Source organism: Panthera leo, chromosome A1 (genome assembly GCF_018350215.1).
Source record: "Panthera leo isolate Ple1 chromosome A1, P.leo_Ple1_pat1.1, whole genome shotgun sequence".
Lineage (NCBI taxonomy): Eukaryota > Metazoa > Chordata > Mammalia > Carnivora > Felidae > Panthera > Panthera leo.
In genome coordinates, this window is record NC_056679.1 from 5,801,303 (window position 1) to 5,828,015 (window position 26,713).

General features: G+C 38.1%; 1 protein-coding gene across 11 annotated transcripts in view; it reads right to left on the reverse strand.

Annotated features, from left to right (window-relative positions):
• LOC122217771 (phospholipid-transporting ATPase IB-like) overlaps window positions 1–26,713 on the reverse strand; it is a 220,755-nt gene that overhangs the window by 59,721 nt on the left and 134,321 nt on the right. For all 11 annotated transcript variants that reach the window (XR_006201859.1, XM_042935461.1, XM_042935374.1 and 8 more), the window contains 2 exons: window positions 26,579–26,653; window positions 6,703–6,825 (listed from right to left, as the gene is read on the reverse strand). Coding sequence is in view for 10 of the 11 variants with exons in the window: in XM_042935461.1 (XP_042791395.1) it covers window positions 6,703–6,825; window positions 26,579–26,653 (198 nt within the window). In the remaining variant the exon portion in view is untranslated. The remainder of the gene's footprint in view (window positions 1–6,702; window positions 6,826–26,578; window positions 26,654–26,713) is intronic.

Sequence of the window (26,713 nt, forward strand, 5' to 3'; positions counted from 1 at the left end):
ATATTTTTCAATCTTTAAACTGTAGTGTTTTAAATATAATTTCTTTCATGTAATACAATCTGCACCTTTACATCGACACCCAGATTTTGGTCAAAGTAAATTTTAATAAACCATATACAATTTTCTTAAAGGAAATATTAATAATATAAAATCTCTAGGGTCAAACAAGAGTACATTGGTTAGGAGATGGTAGAACAACAGCAAAAACAAATCTTTGTTCTTTTGGTTCTAAATGTATCAGTTATTTTTATGTTTGCCAGGAAGACTTACAGATAAAGGACTAGAGGAGAAAAATACGTGGAAGAAAACATATCTGTCCTGTGACCTAAATTTCCTGAAGTAAAGCTGTTTTTAGGAAAGAATGTAAGAAACTGGTTTAAAAACACAACTAGTGCCAAACTGGAAAACCTCAAGGTTCATGGAACATTGGGCAGAATACATAGAAGTTTCTGTCTCTGTGGAGAAAAATTATCCTTGGACTTAGCACAACTCCTGTCCTTCCTAATATTAAAATGCAGATCCAAAAGGGCTAAATTGTTTCCAGTTAACGTGCTGGTATTCCAGAACAAAACTCAAGAATAGTCATGGTGATACAAAATAAAAAACTTTTGTGCACAGCAAAGGAAGCCATCAGGAAAACAAAAAGGCATCTTACTAAATGGGAGAAGATATTTGCAAATGATTCATCCAATAAGGAGTAAATTTCCAAAATATATTTGTAAAAAAACTTGTACAACACACACACAAAAACACATAATCTGATTTAAAAATGGGAAGAGAGGGGCGCCTGGGTGGCTCAGTCGGTTGGGCAGCTGACTTTGGCTCAGGTCATGATCTTGCGGTCTGTGAGTTTGAGCCCTGCATCGGGCTCTGTGCTGACAGCCCAGAGCCTGGAGCCTGTTTCAGATTCTGTGTCTCCCTCTCTCTGACCCTCCCCCGTTCATGCTCTGTCTCTCTCTCTCTCAAAAATAAATAAATGTTTAAAAAAATTAAAAAAAATAAAAATAAAAAAATAAAAATGGGAAGAGGATTTAAATAGACATTTTTCCAAAGAAGACTTACAAATGGCCAACTGACACATGAAAAGATGGTCAACATCACTAATCATCAGAAAAAGGCAAATCAAAACCACAATGAGAGACCACCTTACACCTATCAGAATGGGTAGAATCAAAAAGACAAGATATAACAAGTGTTGGTGAAGAGATGGAGAAAAAAGAACCCTCGTGCACTATTGGTAGCAATGCAAACTGGTGCAGCCACAGTAGAAAACAGTATGGAGTTTTCTCAAAAAATTACATCTAGTAATGCCATATGATCTAGTAATACCACTACTGGATATTTACCCAAGAAAACCAAAAACACTAATTCATACAGATACATGCACCACTATATTTACCGCAGCATTATTTGCAATAGCCAAGATATGGAAGCAACCCAAGTGTCCATCCGTACATGAAGGGATAAAGAAGACGTGGTATGTATATACAATGGAATACTGCTCAGCCGTAAAGTAGGAGATCCCACCATTTGCAACAATATGGATGGGCCTAGAGGGTACTATGATAAGTGAACTAAATCAGGCAGAGGATGACAAATACCATATGATTTCACTTATATGTGTGATCTAAAAAATAAACGAACAAACAAAAACCATAAGAAATCGATACAGAGAATACACTGGAAGTTGCCAGAGGAATGGGAGAGTGGAGGCATGGGAAAAATGGGTGAGGGGGGGTGAGGCTTCCAGTGTGGAATGAGTAAGTCATGGGGATAAAAGGTAAAGCACAGGGAATATAGTTAATGGTATTATAATAGTGTTGTATGCTGACTAATGGTAGCTACACTTGTATAGAATAGATGTAGGTAGAATAATGTATAGGCTTCTTGAATCACTGTTTTACACCTGAAACTAATGTAGCATTGTGTGTCAACTGTACTTCAATCAATCAATCAATGTAAAGGGAAAAAATATATTCATGGTTATACAAAAATATCTATCACGTAGGACAAATCCAATTCAGAATTATCAGGCATTAAAAAAAAAAGGCAGAAAAACACTACCCAAAATGAGGAAGTAAAAATTAATTAAATCCAGCCTACAACCAACACACATATTAAAATTTGCAGATAAGAATGTTGAAAGAGTATAACTCTATTCTTTTCCTTTTTTGAAACAGTATTTATTCTTTATGTTCAAAAGCTTAGTAGGGAAGTAGAAGATATAAAAAATTTCCAGATAGAAATTTAATAGATTAAAAACTATAAATTTTGAGGTAATAAACTTACTAGACGGCAGTAATGCAGATTCAGCATTGCAGAAGAAAGAATTAATGGCATAGATATTGCAGAAGTAATTGAAGACAAAATGATAACAAAACACCCAAACAAAACAAAATTTAACAGAGAGGAGGATGTATAAAACAAAGGTATAGGTTCAATGAAGTTTTGGACAACTTCAAGTGATCTAACATATGTATAATTGGAAGCAACAGAAGGAGAGAAGATAGGCCAGAAAAAATATTTGAAAATACAATGGCTGAAAATTTTCCAAATTTGATGTAAACTATAAACCAAGAAACTTTTTTTGTAAAGGACAAGATGGAAAAAAAACTATTTTATTCTTTGGGGGCCACAAGATCTCCATTACAACTATTCAATTCTGCTGTTGTACCTCTACGATAATCATAATGAATTTGTGAATGAATGGTCATGGCTGTTTCCCAATAAAATTTTATGAAATCAGGCAACGGACTAGATTTGGCCTATAGCCCATAGTTTGCTGAACTTTTTTTTTTTTTTTTTAACATTTACTTATTGTTGAGACAGAAAGCATGAGCGGGGGAGGGGCAGAGAGAGAGGGAGACACAGAATCTGAAGCAGGTTCCAGGCTCTGAGCTGGCAGCACAAAGCCCGACACAGGGCTCGAACTCACGAACCGTGAGATCATGACCTGAGCTGAGTCAGACACCTAACCGACTGAGCCCCGAGGGGCCCCCTCATCTTCTTAGTATAAACCTACAGATCCAAATCCTCAGTGCACCCCAAGCACAGGAACCATGAAGAAACAAGTCACCACAATCCAATTGCTCAAATCTGGGGGGAAAAAAATCTTCAAAGCATCCAGATGAAAAAAGACACATGAAAGGTATAAAGTGAGGATGACAGTAATTCCACATCAAAACAATGCAAGTAAGAAGACAATAGAAATTACTGAAAGAAATAAACTGTCAAACCTAGAATTTTATGCCAACCAAAAATAACTTTCAAAAATGAAGGTCAAATGAAGACTTTTTGAGTTCCATAAAAACTAAGAGTTCACTGCCAGCAGATTTGCACTACAAGGAATGTTAAAGGAAGCTCTGCAGGCAGAAGGAAATTAGAACACATATTAATGTGAATCCACACAAAGGGTAGAAGATTACTGGAAATGACAAAAGTATGGGTAAAGATCTAAGTGTTTCTCTTACTATTTAAGTCACTTTGAAAAATAATTGTTCAAGCACAAGTATTAATATGGTGTGGGGTTGTTAACATATGTAAAAGTAACATGTATGACAACATTAGTCCAAAGGTCAGAAGGAGAGAAATGGAAGTGTACTAGTAAGGTTTTTATACTGTATGTGAATTAGTGTATCACTTGAAGTCATACTACACTAACTTTAACAATACATGGTATAAACCCTAAAGCAAATTCTTTAAAGAAAAGAATTATAGCTAAGAAGCCAACAAGGAGATGAAATGGAATTCACAAAAATTAATCCAAAAGAAGTCAGAACAAGAGAAAACAAGGAAACAAATTATAATTAGGAAAAATCAAAAATGTATAGAAAGATCGTTAAATTTGAAACAAAACACATCAATAAACATATGAAAATGTAAATACTTTAAACATGCAGTATAGAGACGTAATATCAGACTAGATAACAAAGACTACAAACTGCCCACTAGAAGACTCAACTAAATAAATAAATAAATAAATAAATAAATAAATAAATAAATAAATGAATAAAAATAAAAGGATGGAAAAGATATATCATAAAAACACTAAAAAAAACTGGAGTTGTCATATTACTATCAGACAAAATAGACAAGATCAAAGAAGAAAATAATAAAGGTAATTTCATAATGAAAAAGGGATCAATCAAGACAATATAAGAATCCTAAACATTTATACACCTAATAACAGAACTGCAAAATACATGAAGCAAACCTGATAGAACTTCAGGGGATATAGATGAATCCATACTTTGGGTTGGAGATTTTAGTTCCTCTCCAACTGAGTAATTAGACAGAAAATTAATGTAGAAGAATGTAGAAGTTTGAACACTACGAAGTTGACCTCATTTAACATTCTGTCCAAGTAAAGATGAAATACTTATCAGATAGACCATATTCTGAGCCATGAAGTAAGACTCAATACAGGGGAAAGTGGGTGTTGGGCACTGAGGAGGGCACCTGTTGGGATGAGCACTGAGTGTTGTACGGAAACCAATTTGACAATAAATTATATTATAAATTATATAATTATATTATAAAATTATATATAATACATATTATAAATTATATATTATAATTATATTATAAATTATATTTAATATATGGGTGCCTGGGTGGCTCAGTGGGTTAAGTGTATGACTTCCCCACTCATACTCTGTCTCTGTCTCCCAAAATTGAATAACAGTTAAAAAAATGTTTTAATTGTATTTAATATAAAAAAAAGACCCATGTTTCTTCCAGGCATCTATATATTTTTTTAATTGAAGCACAATTAACATAGTGTTATATTAGTTTCAAGTGTACAATATAATGACTAATAATTCTAAACACTATTCAGTGCTCATTATGATAAGTGTACTCTTGATTCTCTATTTTACCCATTCTCTTACCCACCTCTCATCTGGAAACCACCAGTTCATTCTCTGTATTTAAGAGTCTACTTTTTGACTCTTTTTTCCTTTGTTCACTTGTTTCTTAGATTCCACATATGAATAAAATCATATGGGATTTGTCTTTCTCTGACTGACTTATTTCACTTAGCATTATACCCTGTAGGTCCATCCATGTTGTTGCAAATGGCAAGATTTCATTCTTTTTATGGGTGAGTAATAGTCCATTGCTTATATATACCACATCTTCTTTACCCATTTGTCTACTGATGGACACTTGGGTTGTTGCTTCCATATCTTGGCTATTGCAGATAATGCTGCAATAAATATATGGGTGCATAGGGATTAATATGCAAAATATATAAAGAACAAGTAAGTTTTTTTATGAGCGTAAGTTCAACTCAATACCAAGAAAACAAATAATGTGATTTAAAAATGGGCAGAGGATGGTCATGCAAGCTGGTGCAGCCACTCTGGAAAACTCAAAAAACTAAAAATAGAACTACCCTACGACCCAGCAATTGCTGGGATACAGGTGTGCTGTTTCAAAGGGACACATGCACCCCCATTTTATAGAGCACTATCGACAATAGCCCAAGTATGGAAAGAGCCCAAATGTCCATCGATGGAGGAATGGATAAAGATGTGGCATATATATACAATGGAGTATTACTCGGCAATCAAAAAGAATGAAAGCTTGCCATTTGCAACTACATGGATGGAACTGGAGGGTATTATGCTAAGTGAAATTAGAGAAAGACAAAAATGATATGACTTCACTCATATGAGGACTTTAAGAGACAAAACAGATGAACATAAGGGAAGGGAAGCAAAAATAATATAAAAACAGGGAGGGGGACAAAACATAAGAGACTCTTAAATAAGGAGAACAAACAGAGGGTTACTGGAGGGGTTGAGGGAGGGGGGGATGGGCTAAATGGGTAAGGAATCTACTCCTGAAATCATTCTTGCACTATATGCTAACTAATTTTGATGTAAATTAAAAAAAAAAAAAAAATGGGCAGAGGGCCTGAATAGACATTTTCCCAAAGAAGACATACAGATGGCTGACACATGAAAAGATGTTCAACATCACCAGTCATCATGGAAATGCAAGTCAAAACCACAATGAGATATCAATTTATACCTGTCAAATGGCTGAATGAAAAAAACTCATGGAATAACAAGTGTTGGCCAGAATGTAGAGAAAAAGGAACCTTCATGTACTGTATAAATGCAAATTGGTACACCCATCGTGGAAAACAGTATGACAGTTACTCAGAATATTAAAAATATAATTATCATGTGGTCCAATAATGGCACTTACTGTGGTATTTACCCAAATGGTACTTACCCAAAGAAAGCAAAAGTACTAATTTGAAAAGATACTTGCAGGTGTCCATATATTTTTAAAGCTTCACTAATAACTGGGATGCAGTTAGGTTTACTCTAAATCTCAACTCCGTGATCCCAGGAAGAAAGCATTCCAGAAGAATCGCTTGTCTCCTCTAAAAATAGGCCTGAGTCCCTCATTTGTATTTTCCAGGATTGGCCCAATGCACAGCATGCCTCCTGAAGCTGCTCTGTGCACAGTTTGTGGGACCACACATGGTGCCTTGTTTCTTTTTCTTTAGTTTCCCTCTGCCACATATTGTTATTTAAATCTCAGTTCCCTAGATAAACTAAACTACAAGGTAAATGATTGTATAAGGCTGCATTCCTTGGTTTTTAAATTATTTTTTTTAAGCATCAGAAAAGGAAAAGAGGTACCTTTGGAGTTGAGATGAAAACCTGCATTAAATCTTCTGTTTACCTTTGTGTTGAAAATTTTCCCTGCCTGAGAAATCCTATAGAGTTGTGGGCACCTAAGCAGGCTCTTCTCACTGCAACACTGTTCAAAGATTCCCAGAGTAAGAGGTGGTAATGAAGTGAAAATCTACATAGAAAACAAGGATTTATTAAAAAGAACTTTTAGTCTGTGACTAAATTAATAATATTGTAACAATGTCACTTTCCTGACTTTGATAATGTATTACTACTCTTAAGATATCATGGGGGAAGCTGGTTGAAGGATACACAGAACTATTTTTGCATCTTCTGGTAAGTCTTAAACTATTTAAAAATAAAAATTACTGGGGTGCCTGGGTGGCTCAGTCGGTTGAGCGTCTGACTTCTGCTTAGGTCATGATCTCCTGGTTCCTGGGTTCAAGCCCCCCACAGGGCTCGGTGCTGACAGCTCAGGGCCTGGAGCCTGCTTCGGATTCTGTCTCCTGCTCTCTTTGCCCCTCCCCCACTTGCACTCTGTCTTTCTCTGGCTCTCAAAAGTGAATAAATAATAAACAATTTTAAAAATAAATAAAAATAAAAATTATTTACAAAGAAGATATTAATAAGTCACATAGATTCAAACACATTACCAAATCACGACTTAATTTTCTGATCCAACCCTTTGGTTCAGGAGGTTACAACTGTGTAAATGTTGCTTTATGAGCATAAAATGAATACGTTTTTTCTTCTGTTTAATGAGGTAAGACAAACTGACTATCTAGATATTTTAACAATAGGCATAATAGTGCCCAATATATCTACCAATAATGACATTCGTATCCCTCATAAGAACCAGTTGTTTACAATTTTTTTTAATGTTTATTTTTGAGAGCGAGTGAGCATGAGCAGGGGAGGGGCAGAGAGAGAGGGAGACACAGAACCTGAAGCAGGCTCCAGGCTCCGAGCCATCAGCACAGAGCCCGACACGGGGCTTGAATCCACAAACTGTGAGATCATGACCTGAGCTGAAGTCGGACACTTAACTGACTGAGCCACCCAGGGGCCCCAACAACCAGTTGTTTTCTAAGCTAGTTCACTTGACAGGACTGGCACATAGTAATTACTCAGTAAATACTTCTGTGAATGTTAGATTAAACAAAAAATATATAAAAAAATTCTTTATCTTGATAATAATCAGAAACAAAGAGATGTTTCCCAGTCACTTACTCTTCAAATATTTTATTAACAATCATTATGCCAGCGACCGGATTAAATGAAAAGTACGTGACCCTTTAAAAAGTTCTGGACCTTGTCAGGGAGGGAACGCTGTAACAGCAGATACAGTAACATGAGAAAAATGGGGAAGTAAGGGAAAAGTTTAAGAAGGAGAAAGGGGAGAAAATGAGAGGAGACTAGCAGGAAGACGGAAGTGCGTGAACTATGTCCATTGAGGACTGAGAAGTGCTTTCAAAAAGACTCCTTGGATAAAGGACACTTGAAGCTCACCAGAATTTACATGTTTCTGCTCCATTTGGTTTCAGTGCCTTTGCCAGTTTAACCAGGGATTCTTCACAAAGAGCAACAAGGCTCGCTGAGCGAGTGCTTTTCACACCTCTGGGCCTCTTATGTTTGCTGTTGTCTCATTGGCCAAATCAAATCACATGACCAAACCCAGAGTCGGTGTGGGTGGGTACACCAAAGTTGTGGATGCACCAACTGGGGGAGGTTTACTATAACAATCTAACACAACACGCGACTCATGTAGATTTTCTAGAATTTTGTACAAAATATTGACAGCAACTAAATAAAGCATTACTTCTTTTTCAGTTCTTTTGTTTTGTTTTGTTTTTGACTCATTGCACTGGCTAGGACCTACATATGATGTTGAATCGAAGTGGTAAGAATGTCCATTCTTCTTGACCTTAGGGGACCAGGTTTTGCCATTAGGTATGATGTTAGCTGTAGGTTTTTCAGAGAAGCACTTTCTTAGTGCTTCTCAGAATGAGTGATAAATTCTCTCAAATGTCTTTACTGCATTTGCGGAGATGATTATATGGTTCTTCCTTTTATATCTTTTTATTTTAAGTTTTTTTTAGAGACAGCATGTGCCTGTGCAGAGGTGAGGGGCATAGTGGGGGAGAGGGAGAATCTTAAGCTGGCCCTGTGCTCAGCACAGAGGTCATAACCTGAGCAGAAATCAAGAGTCTGCCACTCAACTGACTGAGCCACCCAGGTGCCCCTTCCTTTTAAATCTTATAAAAAGGTGTATTACGCTGAATATTAAATAGTAAACCAAACTGCATTTCTGAGATAAATCCTAATTTGTCAAAAAGTTTTTTATATTGCTGGATTTGATTTGCTAGAAGTTTTTGCATCTGCAATCTTGAGGGATATGGGATTGGAATATTCTATTCTGTCTGGTTTGATATCTGGGTAATACTGCATCATAAATGAGTTGGGGTATTTCCTCCTCCTCTCTTTTCTAGAAAAATTTGTCTATATTTGTTTTGTTAATACTTCTGAAGGTTTTCTTTAATATATGGGAAGGTTTTTAACTAAGAATTTAAAATTTTTTAATAGATATGGGGCTATTACGGTTATCTATATCTTCTTGGGTGATATTTAGTAGTTTGTGTCTTTCAAGGAATTTGTCAATTTTATTCAAAATGTAAAACAGGTCATAAATATTCTTCATATTTGCTGATAGTCATTTGTTATCTGTAAGACCTGTAGACCCCTCTACCATTCATTCCTAATATTGGTTAATTTCTATCTTCTTTTTATAGTGTGCTTGATCAGTCTGAATAGAGATTTATCAACCTCATTTGTCTTGTTTTAAGAACCAGTTTTTACTGCTTTTTTTTTTTTTTTTTTGCTTTACACTTATTTTAATCATGCTGTTTTCTTTTATGTTTATTTTGCTTTGTTTATTCTGGACTTCTTTGAATCTTCCTTTTCTAGTTTCTTCAGGTTGGAGCTTGATGTTAGACCCTAAATTACTGGTATAAGCATTTAAAAAATGTAAGTGTTCTCTAAGCACTGCTTTAGCTACATCTCACATAATTTGAAAATTTTTGTTTTATTTTTTCTGTTCAAAATATCTCCTAAATATTCGTGCGATTTCTTCTGTGACCATGATGTATTTAGAAGTGTGTTCGTTAATTATCAAATATGTGGGTGTTTTCCTAAGGAATTACTGTTATTCCTTTATTGTTTATTGTTACTGCTATGTAGTTTAAATCCACTGAGATCAAAAGAACATCTTCTGTGTGATTTTAATCCTTTTCAATTTACTAAGACTTGCCTTATCACTCAGCATGTAGTCTATTGATGAATGTTTTATATGCAACTTGAAAAGATTGTGTATTTTGCTGTTGTTGAGTAGAATTTTCTATAAATGTCAAAGGAAAGTTCTTTTACTGAGGTATAGTTGACTCCTAATGCTACATTAGTCATACAACATAGCAGTCAACAACTCTGTACATGATGCTGTGCTCACTTCAAGTGTAACCACCCCTTATCACCACACAACACTATTATGATATCATTGACTGTATTCACTCTGCTGTACCTTTCATCCCATGACTTATTCATTCGTAACTGGAAGCCTGTATCTTCCACCCACCTTTATGCATTTTGCCCATCCCCCAGCCCTCTGACAACTACCAGGTTATGCTCTGTATTCATGGATCTCTTTTGGCTTTGTTGCTGTTGTTGTTAGTTTGTTCACTTGTTTTGTTTTTAGATTCCACATGTAAGTGAAGTCATCTGGTATTTGTCTTTCTCTGACTTATTTCACTGAGTATAATACCGGCTAGGTCCATCCATGTTGTTACAAATGGCAAGATCACAGTCTTTTTTTTTTTTTTTTTTATGACTGAGTAATATCCTTTTGTGTGTATATACATCATCTTTATCCGTTCATCTATGGGTGGACACTTGGGATGCTTCCACGTCTGGGTATTGTAAATAATGCCACCACAAACATAGGGGTCCACATATCTTTCAGAATTAGTGTTTTCATTTCTTTGGGTAAATAACTAGTAGTAAAATTACTAGATCCTGTGATATTTTTATTTTTAATTTCTTGAGGAAACTCTATACTTTTTTCCACAGTGCTTGCACCAATTTAAATTCCTACTAATGGGGATTTCCCTATTGGTTCCCTTTTCTCCACATCCTTGCCAACACTTGTTATTTCCTGTCTTTTTGTTATTAGCCATTCTGATATGTGTGAGGTGATATCTCATTGTGGTTTTGATCTGCGTTTTCCTGATAATCACTAATGTTAAACATCTTTTAATGTTGTCTGTTGGCCATCTGCGTGTCTTCTTTGGAAAAATGTCTATTCAGGTCCTCTGCCCATTTTTCAATCACATTTTTTTAATGTTGAGTTGTATAAATTCTTTACATATTCTGTATATTAATTCCTTATTGCAATGTCTTGCAAATATCTTCTAGGTTACCTTTTTGTTTTATTAATGGTTTCTTTTGCTCTACATTTTATTTTGGTAGAGTCACAATAGCTTATTTTTCTTTTGTTTCCCTTGCCTGGAGAGATATATCCTTAAATATGTTGCTAAGGATGATGTCCAAGAAATTACTGCCTATGCTTTCTTTTAGGAACTTTATGGTTTCAGCTCTCACTTTTAGATCTTTAATCCACTTTGAGTTTTTGTGTATGGTGTTAAGAAAGTGGTTTAGTTTCATTCTTTTGCATGTAGCTGTCTTGAAAAGACTGTCTTTCTTCATTCTTGCCTCCTTTGTCATAGATTAATTGGCCGTTTAAATGTGGATTTATTTCTGGGCTTTCTATCCTGTCCCATTGACCTACATATCTGTGTACGTGCTGGTGCCATACTGTCTTGATTACTATAGCTTTTTAGTATATCTTGAAATCTGGAATTTTTATGCCTCCAGCTTTGCTGTTCTTTCTCAATATTGCTTTGGCTGTTCAAGGTCTCTTGTAGGTCCATACAAATTTTAGGATTGTTTGTACTAGTTCTGTGAAAAATGCTATTGGTATTGATGGGGACTGCCTTGAATCCATAGATTGCTTTGGGTAGTCTGACATTCTAATGATATGAATTCTTCCAATCTATGAGCATAGTATATCTTTCCATTTCTTCGTGTCATCTTCAGTTTCTTTCATCAGTGACTCACAGTTTTCAGAGTATGGTTCTTTCATCTCATTAGCTAACTTTATTCTTAGATATTTTATTCCTTTTGGTACAGTGTAAATGGGATTATTTCCTTAATTTCTCTTTCTGCTGCTTTATTATTTGTGTATAAAAACATATTCCTGTAGATTAATTTTGTATCCTACAACTCTATTGAATTCATTTATTCTAAAAGTTTTTTTGGTGGCTTCTTCAGAGTTTTTATGTATAGTGTTGTCATCTGTAAATAGTAACAGCTTTTCTTTCCATTTTCAATCTCTTATGCCTTTTATTTCTTTTTCTTATCTGATTATGTGGCTAGGACTTCCAGTACTATGTTGAATAAAAGTGGTTAGAGTGAACATCATCGTCATGTTGCTTGTCTTAGAGGAAAAGCTGTTTTTCACCATTGAGTATGACATATCAGGTGTGGGTGTGTCATACGTGGCCTTTGTTATGTTGATGTATGTTTCCTGTAAACACACTTGAGAATTTTTATCATGAATGATGTTGAATTTTTTTCTGTATCTACTGAGATGGTCATATAATTTTATCCTTCGTTTCGTTAATATGGTGTATGACATTGATTGATTTGCAAATATTGAAACATCCTTGCATCCCTGGAATTAATCCCACTCAATCATGGTGAATAACTGTTTTAATGTATTGTTGGACGTGGTTTGCTAATGTTTTATTAAATATTTTCATCTATGTTAATCAGGTGTATTGGTTTGTAGAGTTCTTTTTATGCAGTGTCTTTGTCTGTTTTTGGTATCCAGGTAATGCTGGCTCATAGAATGCATTTGGGAGCTTTCCTTCCTCTTGTTGGGATGGTTGGAGGAGAAAATTGTTTGGTAGAGTCTTTAAATGTTTGGTAGAGTTCACCGGTGAATCCATCTAGTCCTAGACTTATTCGTTAGGAATTTTTGATTACTGATTCAGTTTTGTTACTAGTACTGTGTTCAGAATTTCTATTTGTTCTTAATTCAGTTTTGAGAAGTTATATATTTCTAGGAATTTATCCATTTCTTGGACGTGGCCCAATTTGTTGGCATATAATTTCTCATAATAGTATCTTATAATCCTTTATATTTCTGTGGTGTTTATTACTTCTAATTTCTGATTTTATTCATTGGAGTCCTCTTTTTTCTTGATGATTCTGGCTAAAGGTTTATCAAATTTGTTTATTTTTTCAAAGAACTAACTCTTGGTTTCCATGATCTTTTTTATGTATATGTATGTATGTATATATGTTTATTCTCTGTTTCACTTATTTTTTTTTCTGTTCTTTATTATTTCCTTCCTTCTACTGACTTTGGACTTTGTTCTTTTTCTGGGTCCATGACATGTAAGCTTAGATTGTTCATTAGAGATTTTTCTTATTTCTTGAGGTAGGTGTGTATGGTTAGAAATTTCCCTCTTTAGAACTTCTTTGCTGCATCCCAAAGATTTTGGACTATTGTGTTTTCATTTTCATTTGCTCCGTGTATTTTTTAAAAATGTTTTAATGTTTATTCACTTTTGAGAGAGACAGACACAGCACAAGCAGGGGAGGGGCAGAGAGAGAGGGAGACACAGAATATGAAGCAGACTCCAGACTCCGAGCTGTCAGCACAGAGCCCAGTTGGGGCTCGGAATCACAAACTGCGAGATCATGACCTGAGCCCAAGTTGGATGCTTAACCAACTGAGCCACCCAGGCATCCCATGCCTCCATGTATTTTTTAATTTTCCATTTGATTTCTTTCTTGACCTATTGGTTATTTAGTAGCATGTTGTTTAAAATCTAGGGTTTGTGCTTTTTCCAAAGAGTTTTTTTCTTATAATTGATTTCTAGTGTCATACTATTATGGTTGGAAAAGGTATTTGATATGATTTTAATCTTACTAAATTATTGAGACTTGTTTTGTGGTTTAATATATGATCTACCTAGGAAAATGTTCCATGTGCGCTTGAGAAGAATGTGTATTCTGTTGTTTTTGGATGGAATGTTCTGTATGTATCTGTTGAGTCTATCTAGTCAAATGTGTCATTAAAGACCCTGTTTCTTATTGATTTTCTGCCTGAATGATCTATCTATTGATGTAAATGTGGTGTTAAAGTACCTACTATTATTGTGTTGCTGTTAGTTTCTCACTTTATGTATGTTAATATTTGCTTTATGTATTTAGGTGCTCCAATGTTGGGTGCACAGATATTTATAATTGTTATATCTTCTTCTTGGATCGATTCCTTTATCATTATGCAATGCCCCTCTCTGTCTATTGTTACAGTCTTTATTTTAAAGTTTATTTAATCTGGGGCACCTGGGTGGCTCAGTCGGTTGAGCATCTGACTTCGGCTCAGGTCATGATCTCATGGTTCATGAGTTCGAGCCCTGTGTCGGGCTCTGTGCTGACAGCTCAGAGCCTGGAGCCTGCTTCGGATTCTGTGACTCCCTCTCTCTCTGCCCCTCCCCTGCTCACGCTCTGTCACTCTCTCTCTTTCAAAAATAAATAAACATTAAAAAAAAAAAACTTTAAAGTTTATTTAATCTAATATAAGTATTATGGCTTTTTTCCCCCCATACCATTGGCATGGTTTGTTTTTCCATCTCTTCACTTTCAGTCTGTATGTGTTTAAGTCTGAACTTTCTTACAGGCAGCATGTAGATGGGTCTTTTGCTTTGTTTTGTTTTTATCAATTCCATTATCCCTTGTCTGTCTGTTTATTTATTTTGAATATGAAATTTATTGTCAAATTGGTTTCCATATAAAACCTAGTACTCATCCCAATAGGTGCCCCCCTCAATGCCCATCACCCACTTTCCCCTCCCTCCTACCCCCCATCAACCCTCAGTGTATTCTCAGTTTTTAAGAGTCTCGTATGCTTTGGCTCCCTCCCTCTCTTTTTTTTTCCCCCATCCCCTTCCCCATGGTCTTCTGTTAAGTTTCTCAGGATCCACATAAGAGTGAAAACATACGGTATCTCTCTTTCTCTGTATGACTTATTTCACTTAGCATAACAATCTCCAGTTCCATCCACGTTGCTACAAAAGGCCATATTTCATTCTTTCTCATTGCCACGTAGTATTCCATTGTGTATCTAAACCACAATTTCTTTATCCATTCATCCGTTGATGGACATTTAGGCTCTTTCCATAATTTGGCTGTTGTTGACAGTGCTGCTATAAACATTGGGGTACAAGTGCTCCTATGCATCAGCACTCCTGTATCCCTTGTGTAAATTCCTAGCAGTGCTATTTCTGGGTCATAGGGTAGACCTATTTTTAATTTTTTAGGAACGTCCACACTGTTTTCCAGAGTGGCTGCACCAGTTTGCATTCCCACCAACCGTGCAAGAGGGTCCCCGTTTCTCCACATCCTCGCCAGCATCTATAGTCTCCTGATTTGTTCATTTTAGCCACTCTGACTGGTGTGAGGTGATATCTCACTGTGGTTTTGATTTGTATTTCCTTGATGAGGAGTGATGTTGAACATCTTTCCATGTGCCTGTTGGCCATCTGGATGTCTTCTTTAAAGAAGTGTCCATTCATGTCTTCTGCCCATTTCTTCACTGGATTGTTTGTTTTTCAGGTGAGGAGTTTGGTGAGTTCTTTACAGATTTTGGATACTAGCCCTTTGTCCGATATGTCATTTGCAAATATCTTTTCCCATTCTATCTGTTGCCTTTTAGTTTTGTTGATTGTTTCCTTTGCAATGCAGAAGCTTTTTATCTTCATGTGGTCCCAGTAGTTCATTTTTGCTTTTAATTCCCTTGCCTTTGGAGATGTGTCGAGTAAGAAATTGCTGCAGCTGAGGTCAGAGAGGTTTTTTTCCTGCTTTCTCCTCTAGGGATTTGATGGTTTCCTGTCTCACATTCAGGTCCTTCATCCATTTTGAGTTTATTTTTGTGAATGGTGGAAGAAAGTGGTCTAGTTTCATCCTTCTGCATGTCACTGTCCAGTTCTCCCAGCACCATTTGTTAGAGTCTTTTTTCCATTGGATATTTGTTCCTGCTTTGTCAAAGATTAGTTGGCCATACTTTTGTGGGTCCAGTTCTGGAATCTCTATTCCATTGGTCTATGTGTCTGTTGTTGTGCCGATACCGTGCTGTCTTGATGATTACAGCTTTGTAGTAGAGGCTAAAGTCTGGGATTGTGATGCCTCCTGCTTTGGTCTTCTTCTTCTTCAATATTACTTTGGCTATTTGGGGTCTTTTGTGGTTCCATACAAATTTTAGGATTGCTTGTTTCAGCTTCGAGAAGAATGCTGGTGCAATATTGATTGGGATTGCACTGAATGTGTAGATTGCTTTGGGTAGTATTGACATTTTAACAATATTTATTCTTCCAATCCATGAGCATGGAATGTTTTTCCATTTCTTTGTATCTTCTTCAATTTCCCTCATAAGCTTTGTATAGTTTTCAGCATACAGATCTTTTAAATCTTTGGTTAGGTTTATTCCTAGGTATTTCATGATTCTTGGTGCAGTTGTGAATGGGATCAGTTTCTTTATTTGTCTTTCTGTTGCTTCATTATTAGTGTATAAGAATGCAACTGATTTCTGTACATTGATTTTGTATCCTGCAACTTTGCTGAATTCATGTATCAGTTCTAGCAGACTTTTGGCGGAGTCTATCGGATTTTCCATGTATAATATCATGTCATCTGCAAAAAGTGAAAGCTTGACTTCATCTTTGCCAATTTTGATGCCTTTGATTTCCTTTTGTTGTCTGATTGCTGATGCTAGAACTTCCAACACTATGTTAAACAACAGCGTTGAGCGTGGACATCCCTGTTGTGTTCCTGATCTCAGGGGGAAAGCCCTCAGTTTTTCCCCATTGAGGATGATATTAGCTGTGGGCTTTTCGTAAATGGCTTTTATGATGTTTAAGTATGTTCCTTCTATCCCGACTTTCTTGAGGGCTTTTATTAAGAAAGGATGCTGCATTTTGTCAAATGCTTTTTCTGCATCAATTGACAGGATCATATGGTTCTTCTCGTTTTTTTTTATTAATGTGATGTATCACATGGATTGATTTGCGAATGTTGAACCAGCCCTGCAGCCTGGGAATGAATCCCACTTGATCATGGTGAATAATTCTTTTTATATGCTGTTGAATTCGATTTGCTACTATCTTATTGAGAATTTTTGCATCCATATTCATCAGGGATATTGGCCTGTAGTTCTCTTTTTTTGCTGGGTGTGTGTCTGATTTGGGAGTCAAAGTAATGCTGGCTTCATAGAATGAGTCTGGAAGTTTTCCTTCCCTTTCTATTTTTTGGAATAGCTTGAGAAGGATAGGTATTATCTCTGCTTTAAATGTCTGGTAGAATTCCCCAAGGAAGCCATCTGGTCCTGGACTCCTATTTGTTGGGAGATTTTTGACAACTGATTCAATTTCTTTGCTGCTTATGGGTCTGTTCAAGTTTTCTATTTCCTCCTGTTTGAGTTTTGGAAGTGTGTGGGTGTTTAGGAATGTGTCCATTTCTTCCAGGTTGTCCAGTTTGTTGGCATATAATTTTTCATAGTATTAATACCCTGATAATTGCTTGTATTTCGGAGGGATTGGTTGTAATAATTCCATTTTCATTCATGATTTTATCTACTTGGGTCATCTCCCTTTTCTTTTTGAGAAGCCTGGCTAGAGGTTTATCAATTTTGTTTATTTTTTCAAAAAACCAACTCTTGGTTTCATTGATCTTCTCTACAGTTTTTTTAGATTCTATATTGTTTATTTCTGCTCTGATCTTTATTATTTCTCTTCTTCTGCTGGGTTTGGGGTGTCTTTGCTGTTCTGCTTCTATTTCCTTTAGATGTGCTGTTAGATTTTGTATTTGGGATTTCTCTTGTTTCTTGAGATAGGCCTGGATTGCAATATATTTTCTTCTCTGGACTGCTTTCACTGCATCCCAAAGCATTTGGATTGTTGTATTTTCATTTTCATTTGTTTCCATATATTTTTTAATTTCTTCTCTAATTGCGTGGTTGACCCATTCATACTTTAGTAGGGTATTCTTTAACCTCCATGCTTTTGGAGGTTTTCCAAGACTTTTTCCTGTGGTTGATTTCAAGCTTCATAGCATTGTGGTCTGAAAGTATGCATGGTATGATCTCAATTCTTGTCTACTTATGAAGGGCTGTTTTGTGACCCAGTATGTGATCTATCTTGGAGAATGTTCTATGTGTACTCGAAGAAAGTGTATTCTGTTGCTTTGGGATGCAGAGTTCTAAATATATCTGTCAAGTCCATCTGATCCAGTGTATCATTTAGGGCCCTTGTTTCTTTATTGGTCCTGTGTCTAGATGATCTATCCATTGTTGTAAGTGGAGTATTAAAGTCCCCTGCAGTTACCATATTCTTATCAATAAGGTTGCTTATGTTTGTGATTAATTTTTTTTATATATGGGGGCTCCTATATTCGGCGCATAGACATTTATAATTGTTAGCTCTTCCTGATGGATAGACCCTATAATTATTATATAATGCCCTTCTTCATCTCTTGTTACAGCCTTTAATTTAAAGTCTAGTTTGTCTGATACAAGTATGGCTACTCCAGCTTTCTTTTGACTTCCAATAGCATGATAGTTCTCCATCCCCTCACTTTCAATATGAAGGTGTCCTCAGGTCTAAAATGAGTCTCTTGTGGACAGCAGATAGATGGGTCTTGTTTTTTTATCCATTCTGATACCCTATGTCTTTTGGTTGGAGCATTTAGTCTGTTTACATTCAGTGTTATTATTGAAAGATATGGGTTTAGAGTCATTGTGATGTCTATAGGTTTCATGCTTGTAGTGATGGCTCTGGTACTTTGTGGTCCTTACAACATTTTACTCACAGAATCCCCTTAGGATCTCTTGTAGGGCTGGTTTAGTGGTGATGAATTCCTTCAGTTTTTGTTTGGGAAGACCTTTATCTCTCCTTCTATTGTGAATGACAGACTTGCTGGATAAAGGATTCTCAGCTGCATATTTTTTCGTTGATTTCCTGCCATTGAAGATTTCCTGCCATTCTTTTCTGGCCTGCCAAGTTTCAGTAGATAGGTCTGTCACTAGTCTTATCAGTCTCTCTTTATATGTTAGAGCATGTTTATCCCTAGCTGCTTTCAGATTTTTCTCCTTATGCTTGTATTTTGCCAGTTTCACTATGATATGTCGTGCAGAAGATCGATTCAAGTTACGTCTGAAGGGAGTTCTCTGTGCCTCTTGGATTTCAATGCCTTTGTCCTTCCCCAGATCAGGGAAGTTCTCAGCTATGATTTGTTCAAGTACACCTTCAGCCCCTTTCTCTCTCTCTTACTCTTCTGGAATTCCTATTATACAGATATTATTCCATTTGATTGCATCATTTAGGTCTCTACTTCTCCCCTCATACTCATGGATTTTTTTTATCTCTCTTTTTCTCAGCTTCCTCATTTTCCATAATTTTATCTTCTAATTCACCTATTCTCTCCTCTGCCTCTTCAATCCGTGCTATGGCCGCCTCCATTTTATTTTGCACCTCATTTATAGCATTTTTTAGCTCCTCATGACTATTTCTTAGTCCCTTGATCTCTGTAGCAATAGATTCTCTGGTGTCCTCTATGCTTTTTTCAAGTCCAGCAATTAATTTTACAACTATTATTCTAAATTCTTGTTATGTTATATTGCTTAGTTTTTGAGCAATTCGCTAGCTGTCGCTACTTCCTGGAGTTTCTTTTGAGGAGAGTTCTTCTGTTTTGTCATTTTGGACAGTCCCTGGGGTGGCGTGGAACTGCAGGGCACTTCCCCTGTGCTGTCTGGAGTAACTTGTGTTGGTGGGCGGGGCCGCAGTCACACCTGATGTCCGCCCCTAGCCCACCACTAGGGGGCCACAGTCAGACTGGTGTGTACCTTCTCTTCCCCTCTCCCAGGGGCTGGACTCACTGTGGAGTGGTGTGGCCCCTGCCTGGGCTGCTTGCACGCTGCCAGGCTTGTGGTGCTGCTTCGATGGGATCTGGCCGAGGGCAGATTAGCCAGGGTGGATCCTCAAGGTGCACAGGGGCGGGAGGGGCAGGCTCAGCTCGCTTTGCGTGGGTGGTCCCCTGTGGGAGGGGCCCTGCAGCGCCTGGAGGGAGGCAGGCCCGTGGGAGGGATGGATCCACAGAAGCACAGCATTGGGAGTTTGCCCGGGGCAAGCAAGTTCGGTGTCCGGCTCCCTTTGGGATTCCGGCTGGGGGATGGGCGAGGGAGATGGCGTTTCCCGGTGCCTTTGTTCCCCACCGAGCTGAGCTCTGTCATCCGGGGCTCAACAACTCTCCTTCCGGTGTCCTCTCACCCTCCCCACTCTCCGAGAGCAGAGCTGTTCACTTTTACCATTCCAGATGTTAAGCCCCGCTGGCTGTCGGAACACACTCCCTTCGGCCCCTCTGCTTTTGCAAGCCAGACTCGGGGGCTCTGCCTTGCCGGGTGGGCTGGCCGCCCCTCCACCACCCCGGCTCCCTCCCGCCAGTCCGTGGAGCGCGCACCGCCTCTCCGCCCTTCCTGCCCTCTTCCGTGGGCCTCTGGTCTATGCTTGGCTCCAGAGAGTCCGTTCTGCTAGTCTTCCGGCGGTGTTCTGGGTTATTTAGGCAGATGTGGGTGGAATCTAAGCGATCAGAAGGAGGTGAGCTCAGTGGCCTCCTATGCCACCATCTTCCCTTGAATCTCCCGATGTCTGTTTTTAGATTTTACTTAAATCCAGGGGCGCCTGGGTGGCTCAGTCGTTAAGTGTTCAACTTTGGCTCAGGTCATGATCTCACGTTCGTGGGTTCAAGCCCCACACTGGGTTCTGTGCTGACAGCACAGAGCCTGGAGCCTGCTTTGGATTCTGTGTCTCCCTCTCTTTTTGCTCCTCCCTTATTCATGCTCTGTCTCTCTCTCTCTCTCTCTCAAAAATAAATAAAAGTTAAAAAAAATTAAATTTTGTTTAAGTCCAAGTTAGTTAACATTATTATAATGGTTTCAGGGTAGAATTTAGTGATTCATCATTTACATATAACACCCAGTGCTCATCCCAACAAGTGCTCTCCTTAATGCCCCTCACTCATTTAGCCCATCTCCCTACCCAACACCACTCCAGCGGCCCTCAGTTTGTTCTCTGTATTTAAGAGTCTCATGGTTTGTCTCCCTCTCTGTTTTTAATCTTATTTTTCCTTCCGTTTCCCTATGTTCGTCTGTTTTGTTCCTTAAATTCCACATAGGAGTGAAATCATATGGTATTTATCTTTTCTTAATGGAGCATTTAGACCATTTGCATTTAAAGTAATTATTGATAGGTATGTACATATTGCCATTTTGCTCATTGTTTTCTGATTTTTTTTTTGTAGTTCTCTGTTCCTTTCTACTTCCCTTGTTCTGTTTTCTTGTGATTGATGTCTTTCTTTAGCATTATATTTGATTTTATTTCTCTTTATTTCGTGTGTATGTATCATAGGTTTTTGGTTTGTGGTTACCATGAGGTTTGTATATAACTTCCCTAAGTATATAGGAATCTGTATTAAAATGATGGTTACTTACATTTGAACACATTGTAAAGGAATTTCGTTTTTTCTCCCCCCTCCACATTTGATGTGTATGTTATATTTTGCATTTTTTTGGGAGTCCTCTTTTTAGATATAATTGGTTGTATTTCTTTGGTCTTTAACCTCAATACAAGATTTAGAAGTGATTGTTCTACTACCTTTACTGAATGTTTGCTTTTACCCACGAAATATTTTCTTTTCTAATCTTCTAATTATGGCATTTTCTTTTCCATTCAATTGTAGGTTTTTTTCCTTTCAGCACTTTGAGTTTCTCATGTCACTTTGTGTTCCATGCAATTTCTCCTGAAAAATCAGCTGTTAGACTTATGGGATTTCCCTTGTACAAACTAGTTGCTCTTCTCTTACTGCTTTTAAAACTCTGTGTCTTCGGGCACCTGGGTGGTTCAGACAGTTAAGTATCTGACTTTGGCTCAGGTCCTGATCTCACGGTTTGTGAGTTTGAGCCCCACGTCCGGCTGTGTGCTGACAGCTCAGAGCCTAGAGCCTGCCTCAGATTCTGTGTCTCCCTCTCTGCCTCTCCCCTGCTTGCACTCTGTCTCTCTCTCTCAAAAATAAACATTAAAAAATTAAAAAAAAAACTCTATGTCTTTAATCTTCGACATTTTAATTATTAGTGTCATGTCGTAGACCTCCCTGGTTTCACTGGAACTCTCTCTGCTTCCTGAACCTAGATGTCTATTACCTTTCCCAAGTCAGGGGATTTTTTGCCTCTTATTTCTTCCCATAAGTTTTCTGCCCTTTTCTCTCTTCTCCTTCTGGGACCCCTATAATGTGAATGCTTTTTCACTTGATATTGTCCAAAAGATCCCTGAACCTATCCTCATTTTTAGAAACTCTTTTGTCTTTTTGCTGTTCGGGTGCTTTCCATTACCCTGCCTTCCAGGTCACTGGTCTGTTATTCTGTTCCTCCAATCTGTTGGTGATTCCCTCTGGTGTATTTTTCAGTTATTGTATTCTTTCAGTTACTGTATTACGAAGAACCTGATTGGTTCTTTTTTATGTTTTCTATCTCTTTGTTGATGTTCTCACTGAGTTCAACCACTCTTCTCTCCAATCTGGTGGGCATGTATTTGACTATAACTTTTTTTTTAAATTCTGAGAGAGAGAGAGAGAGAGAGAGAGAGACAGACTGACTGTGAGTGGGAAGGGGCAGGGAGAGAGAGAGAGAGAGAGAGAGAGAGAGAGAGTTCCAAGCAGACTCTGCGCTGTCAGCACAGAGCTCAATGTGGGGCTTGAACTCCCAAACCATGAGATCATGACCTGAGCTGAAATCAAGAGTCAGATGCTTAACTGACTGAGCCACCCAGGTGCCCCTACTTTGAATCCTTTATTGGTTATCTCCCTTTCGTTTAGTTCTTTCTCTGAGGTTTTTGTCTTGTTATTTCATTTGGAGCGTACTCCTCTGCTTCTGTATTTTACTTGACTTTCTGTGTTTGTCTTTGTCAATTAGGTGGAATAGCTATCCTCCTAAGCCTGAAGGGATGGTCTTGTGTATGGCTGTCCCCTGTGTAGATTGTGTGTGCCTGGTGACTTTGGCTGGCAGGAGCTGTGGCTGGCACGGGATGGAGTCCCGCATGACTCCACGCTGGGGCTGCCCTGATAAAATAGATGAAGCTGAAATGGGATGGGGTTGGAGTGATCCTGGGCTCTTGGCACAGAGGGTGTCCTGGCAGGACAGCTGAAGCTGAGGTGAGTGCAAGGCAGGACCTGAGGCTTTCCGCGCCGAGGGTACCGTGGCGAGACAGCGAAAGCTGAGGTGGGCTTGGGCTGGGGTAGTCCCAGGACTCTTCACACGGAGGGGCCCCTGGCGGGATGACTGAAGCTGTAGTGTGTGCCGGCCTGGGGCCCAGGGCTCTCCACGCAGAAGGAACCCTGGCGGGACCGCTGCAGGTGAGGTGAGTGCAATCTGGGTGTCTCAAAGCGCTCACGGGAAGGGGTGCCCCGTGGGGTGGCTGGCGCTGAGGTGGGCGTGGGCAAAAGGATCCCAGGGCTCTCTGCAGAGTGGACACCGTGGCAGAGCCGCTGGAGCTGAGGCAGGATGCAGGCCAGAGGGTCCTCAGGACACTGCACGGGGGGTGCCCGGGAAGTCCTGTGGGCCTCGTGCGTCTCATGGCGCTTGGTGCCTCTGTCACCTTGGTGGGGTGACTGGGGCCGGTGTAGACTGATGTCCCGGGGCTCATGGAGGCGGTCGGCTGGCTCGGGCACCAGACCCTGCTCATTCGGGAGAGTTTAAGCCTCTGAAGGCAAGAGTCCATTTACTTAACTTGCCACTTAATTATATCAAGATCTGCTTCATTTCTCCTTAGTTTCTAATAAGCTGTGTTATTAGATTGTTACATAGTTAGGATTCTTAGGATTTCTAATTATTGGGATAATTACAGTGTAATTATAAATGTGGTTCAATTGAAATCTACCATGGTCCTGTTTTCTTCTGTTTGGTGCAGTCTTCCGTTTTACCTTATATCCTGACTTCTTTTGAAGTAATTGAATATTAAGATTTTATTCTATCTCTATTATTGGTTCATTAGCCATAACTTTTGGGGGTTTTAGTTCTTTAAAATTTACAGTATACATATGCAGTGTATCACAAAATTCAAATAATACACTCCCAAATCCCTCCTCACATTCTTTGTGCTATCTTTATCATACGTTTTAATTCTAAATTAATGACAGTTCCCAGAATACATTATTAATTTTGTTTTAAACAGTTATCTGGCATCATGATTGAAAATGAGGGGAAGAGGGAAAGTGTCTTATAAATTCCCACATAATTAACATTTCTGTTCCTCTTTGGACAGATCCAGATTTCATCCTGATGTACTGTTCCTTTTGTCTGAAGAGCTTTCTTTCACATTTCAGGTATTACAGGTCTTCTGGTGAGGAGTCTTCTATTTTCTCGGTTCATTTTCAAAAGACATTTTTACCGCATATAGAATTTGGGGTTAATGGATTTGTTTTCCTTCTTTCAGATCTTTAAAGATATTCCATTGTCTTCTGCCCTGCATGGTTTTCAACGAGAAATCTGCTTTTATTCGCACGTTTGTGTTCTGTACACAGTATTGGTTTATGTGGTTGATTTAAAGATTATTCTCTTGGCCACTGATTTTCAGCAATTTGGTTATAAAGAACATTTGTGTGTTTCTCTTTAGGTTTCTTCTTCTTGGAATTTGTTGAGGTTCTTAGATTTGTGAGCTTTCATCAGATTTGACATTTTCGATCATTGTTACTTCAAATATTACTTTCTTTTTTGGCGACAGCCTCTCACTTTACAGCGGTTCTTTCCCTAGCTGCGGGTAGACTTTTCTCATGCAGACACAGAGCAGAAGCACTAGTTCGCAGGGGCCAGCTACGGATCTCGGGCGTCACGCTGTCTCTCTCTCTCAGTATAGTTCCCTCTGACGTTCTAGCTGCCTGGGTCCTGCACTCCAACCTCTGTGTCTTCAACTCGCTTAGACACCTGGGCTTTCTTTTGGGTCCATCTTCCTGCATTGTGGCCTGGAAGAGGCCTTCTCTCAAGGATCACAGTCATGAGCAGCCTGTCGTTTAATGTTTGAAAATCATTATTTTATATACTTTGTCTGATAGGTTATTTCTGGCAGGAGGTTTCCTATAGCAGTTAGTCATGCGCGGAAGAAGCAGAAATAATACGTGACCTCCAGAAATAGTATGACAACCGATTTAAATTTAGCTCTCTCTTATTGCCAGTAACTATGAAAAATGTCTAGGCCTCCTCTTTTTTCCCCATCTGCAAAATATATTTATAATGAGATAAGATTTAGTAAGTCAATGGCTATTAATAAGTCATCATATATTGTCCTAAAATGTCTATAATTTTAAGTTTCCCACCGTAGCCCTCATTTTACTGTTTATAAAAAAAAAAAGTTTCTGTGCTTTTGTTCATTAAAGAAAAAAATAAGACTCTATTGACTAATATCTGTGGCCATGCATTCATATGAATGTTCTTCTTTTTTTTAATTTTCAAAAATGTTTGGTTTTTTTTGTTTGTTTGTTTGTTTTGAGAGAGGGAGAGCGAGAATCCCAAGCAGGCTCCTTGCTGTCCGCACAGAGCCCAATGTGGGGCTTAATCCCATGACTGTGAGATTATGACCTGAGACAAAATCAGGAGTCAGACACTTGACCGACTGAGCCCACCAGACACTGGTGAATTTTCTGACAGAGAGGAGAGACTGTGCCACTCCCTACCGCAGTATGTAACGACACTTCAAAAACAATAAACAAAGAAACAACACATCGAGTGTTGTCGTCTGTGACCAAGAGCCTGGTAGCGCAACTATGTGTATGACCTCAGGTTCATGGGTGTAGTGCACTAGCCAGAAGCGCCTGGAGTTGACTTGTAACTGTTCCTAGCACTAGACATCTTTGTATTATCGGACACTTAATGACTTCTGGCTGGGACTTGTGTCTGTGCTGTTTCAGAGTTTAAGCTCCTAGAAGACAGAATTTTAGGGATTAAGGCACACAGCATCCAGACGGTAACATGACTATGACAGTGCAGTACAAAAGAAAAGTCATGATATGCTCACCGGGAGCCTATTTTTTACGCTAGGTTCCCCTAACTGCTAATCTTTAAAGTAGAATTAATAATACAAGAAAAATAAACCAAAAATTTTAAGATGAACTTAACCATATTGTTTATTCCCAGTGTTTGAATTTAAAATGAGTTAAGTAATGGTATGGGATTGCTTAGTTGTAGAAAATTCCATTTATTTATTACATTTATTCTTAACACAGGACTCGATATCAAATTCATCATTTCATACAAACACAGGATGATATATTTACAAAAGGACAAATTTTCTTCCAGGTTTAAAAGGCCATGGAGTTACACTATGAACACACACCCACATACACAAAGATAGATAAATATTAATTATATGTATTAAATGGAATTGGTTGAGGTAGAGTTCAGTAATAATTACTTGGCTTAAAAGCCTGAAAACATTGTGCAAGCATTCAGTAAGGAGATTTTGGATGTATTATCAAAATACATTGGTACAAATTTAATGCAGTTGCTATAGAATGATCTGCTATGATTGAAACCATGTGTGGAGAGCTTGGGCTTCTGCGGGATGTGTCGCAGCAACAAAGGCTCTAAAGATGTATTTGTGCTGCCCGCTATGTATACAGATGATTGACTTAGATACACTTCCCAGACGTAAACAGTAAAGGAATGTCACTGAAGTTTCGCATGCTATCAGATAGAGACAGGGAATGCTTACCACATTGTACAAGCCGATGCACCAGCGTTCAAATATAATCTGCCCAGAAAATCCATTAACAAAGGCGAACCAAAGCTGAAAGAGAAGAAAGTTCATGAAGTTTTGTATCAATACTGACCTAAATGTTTCCATTCA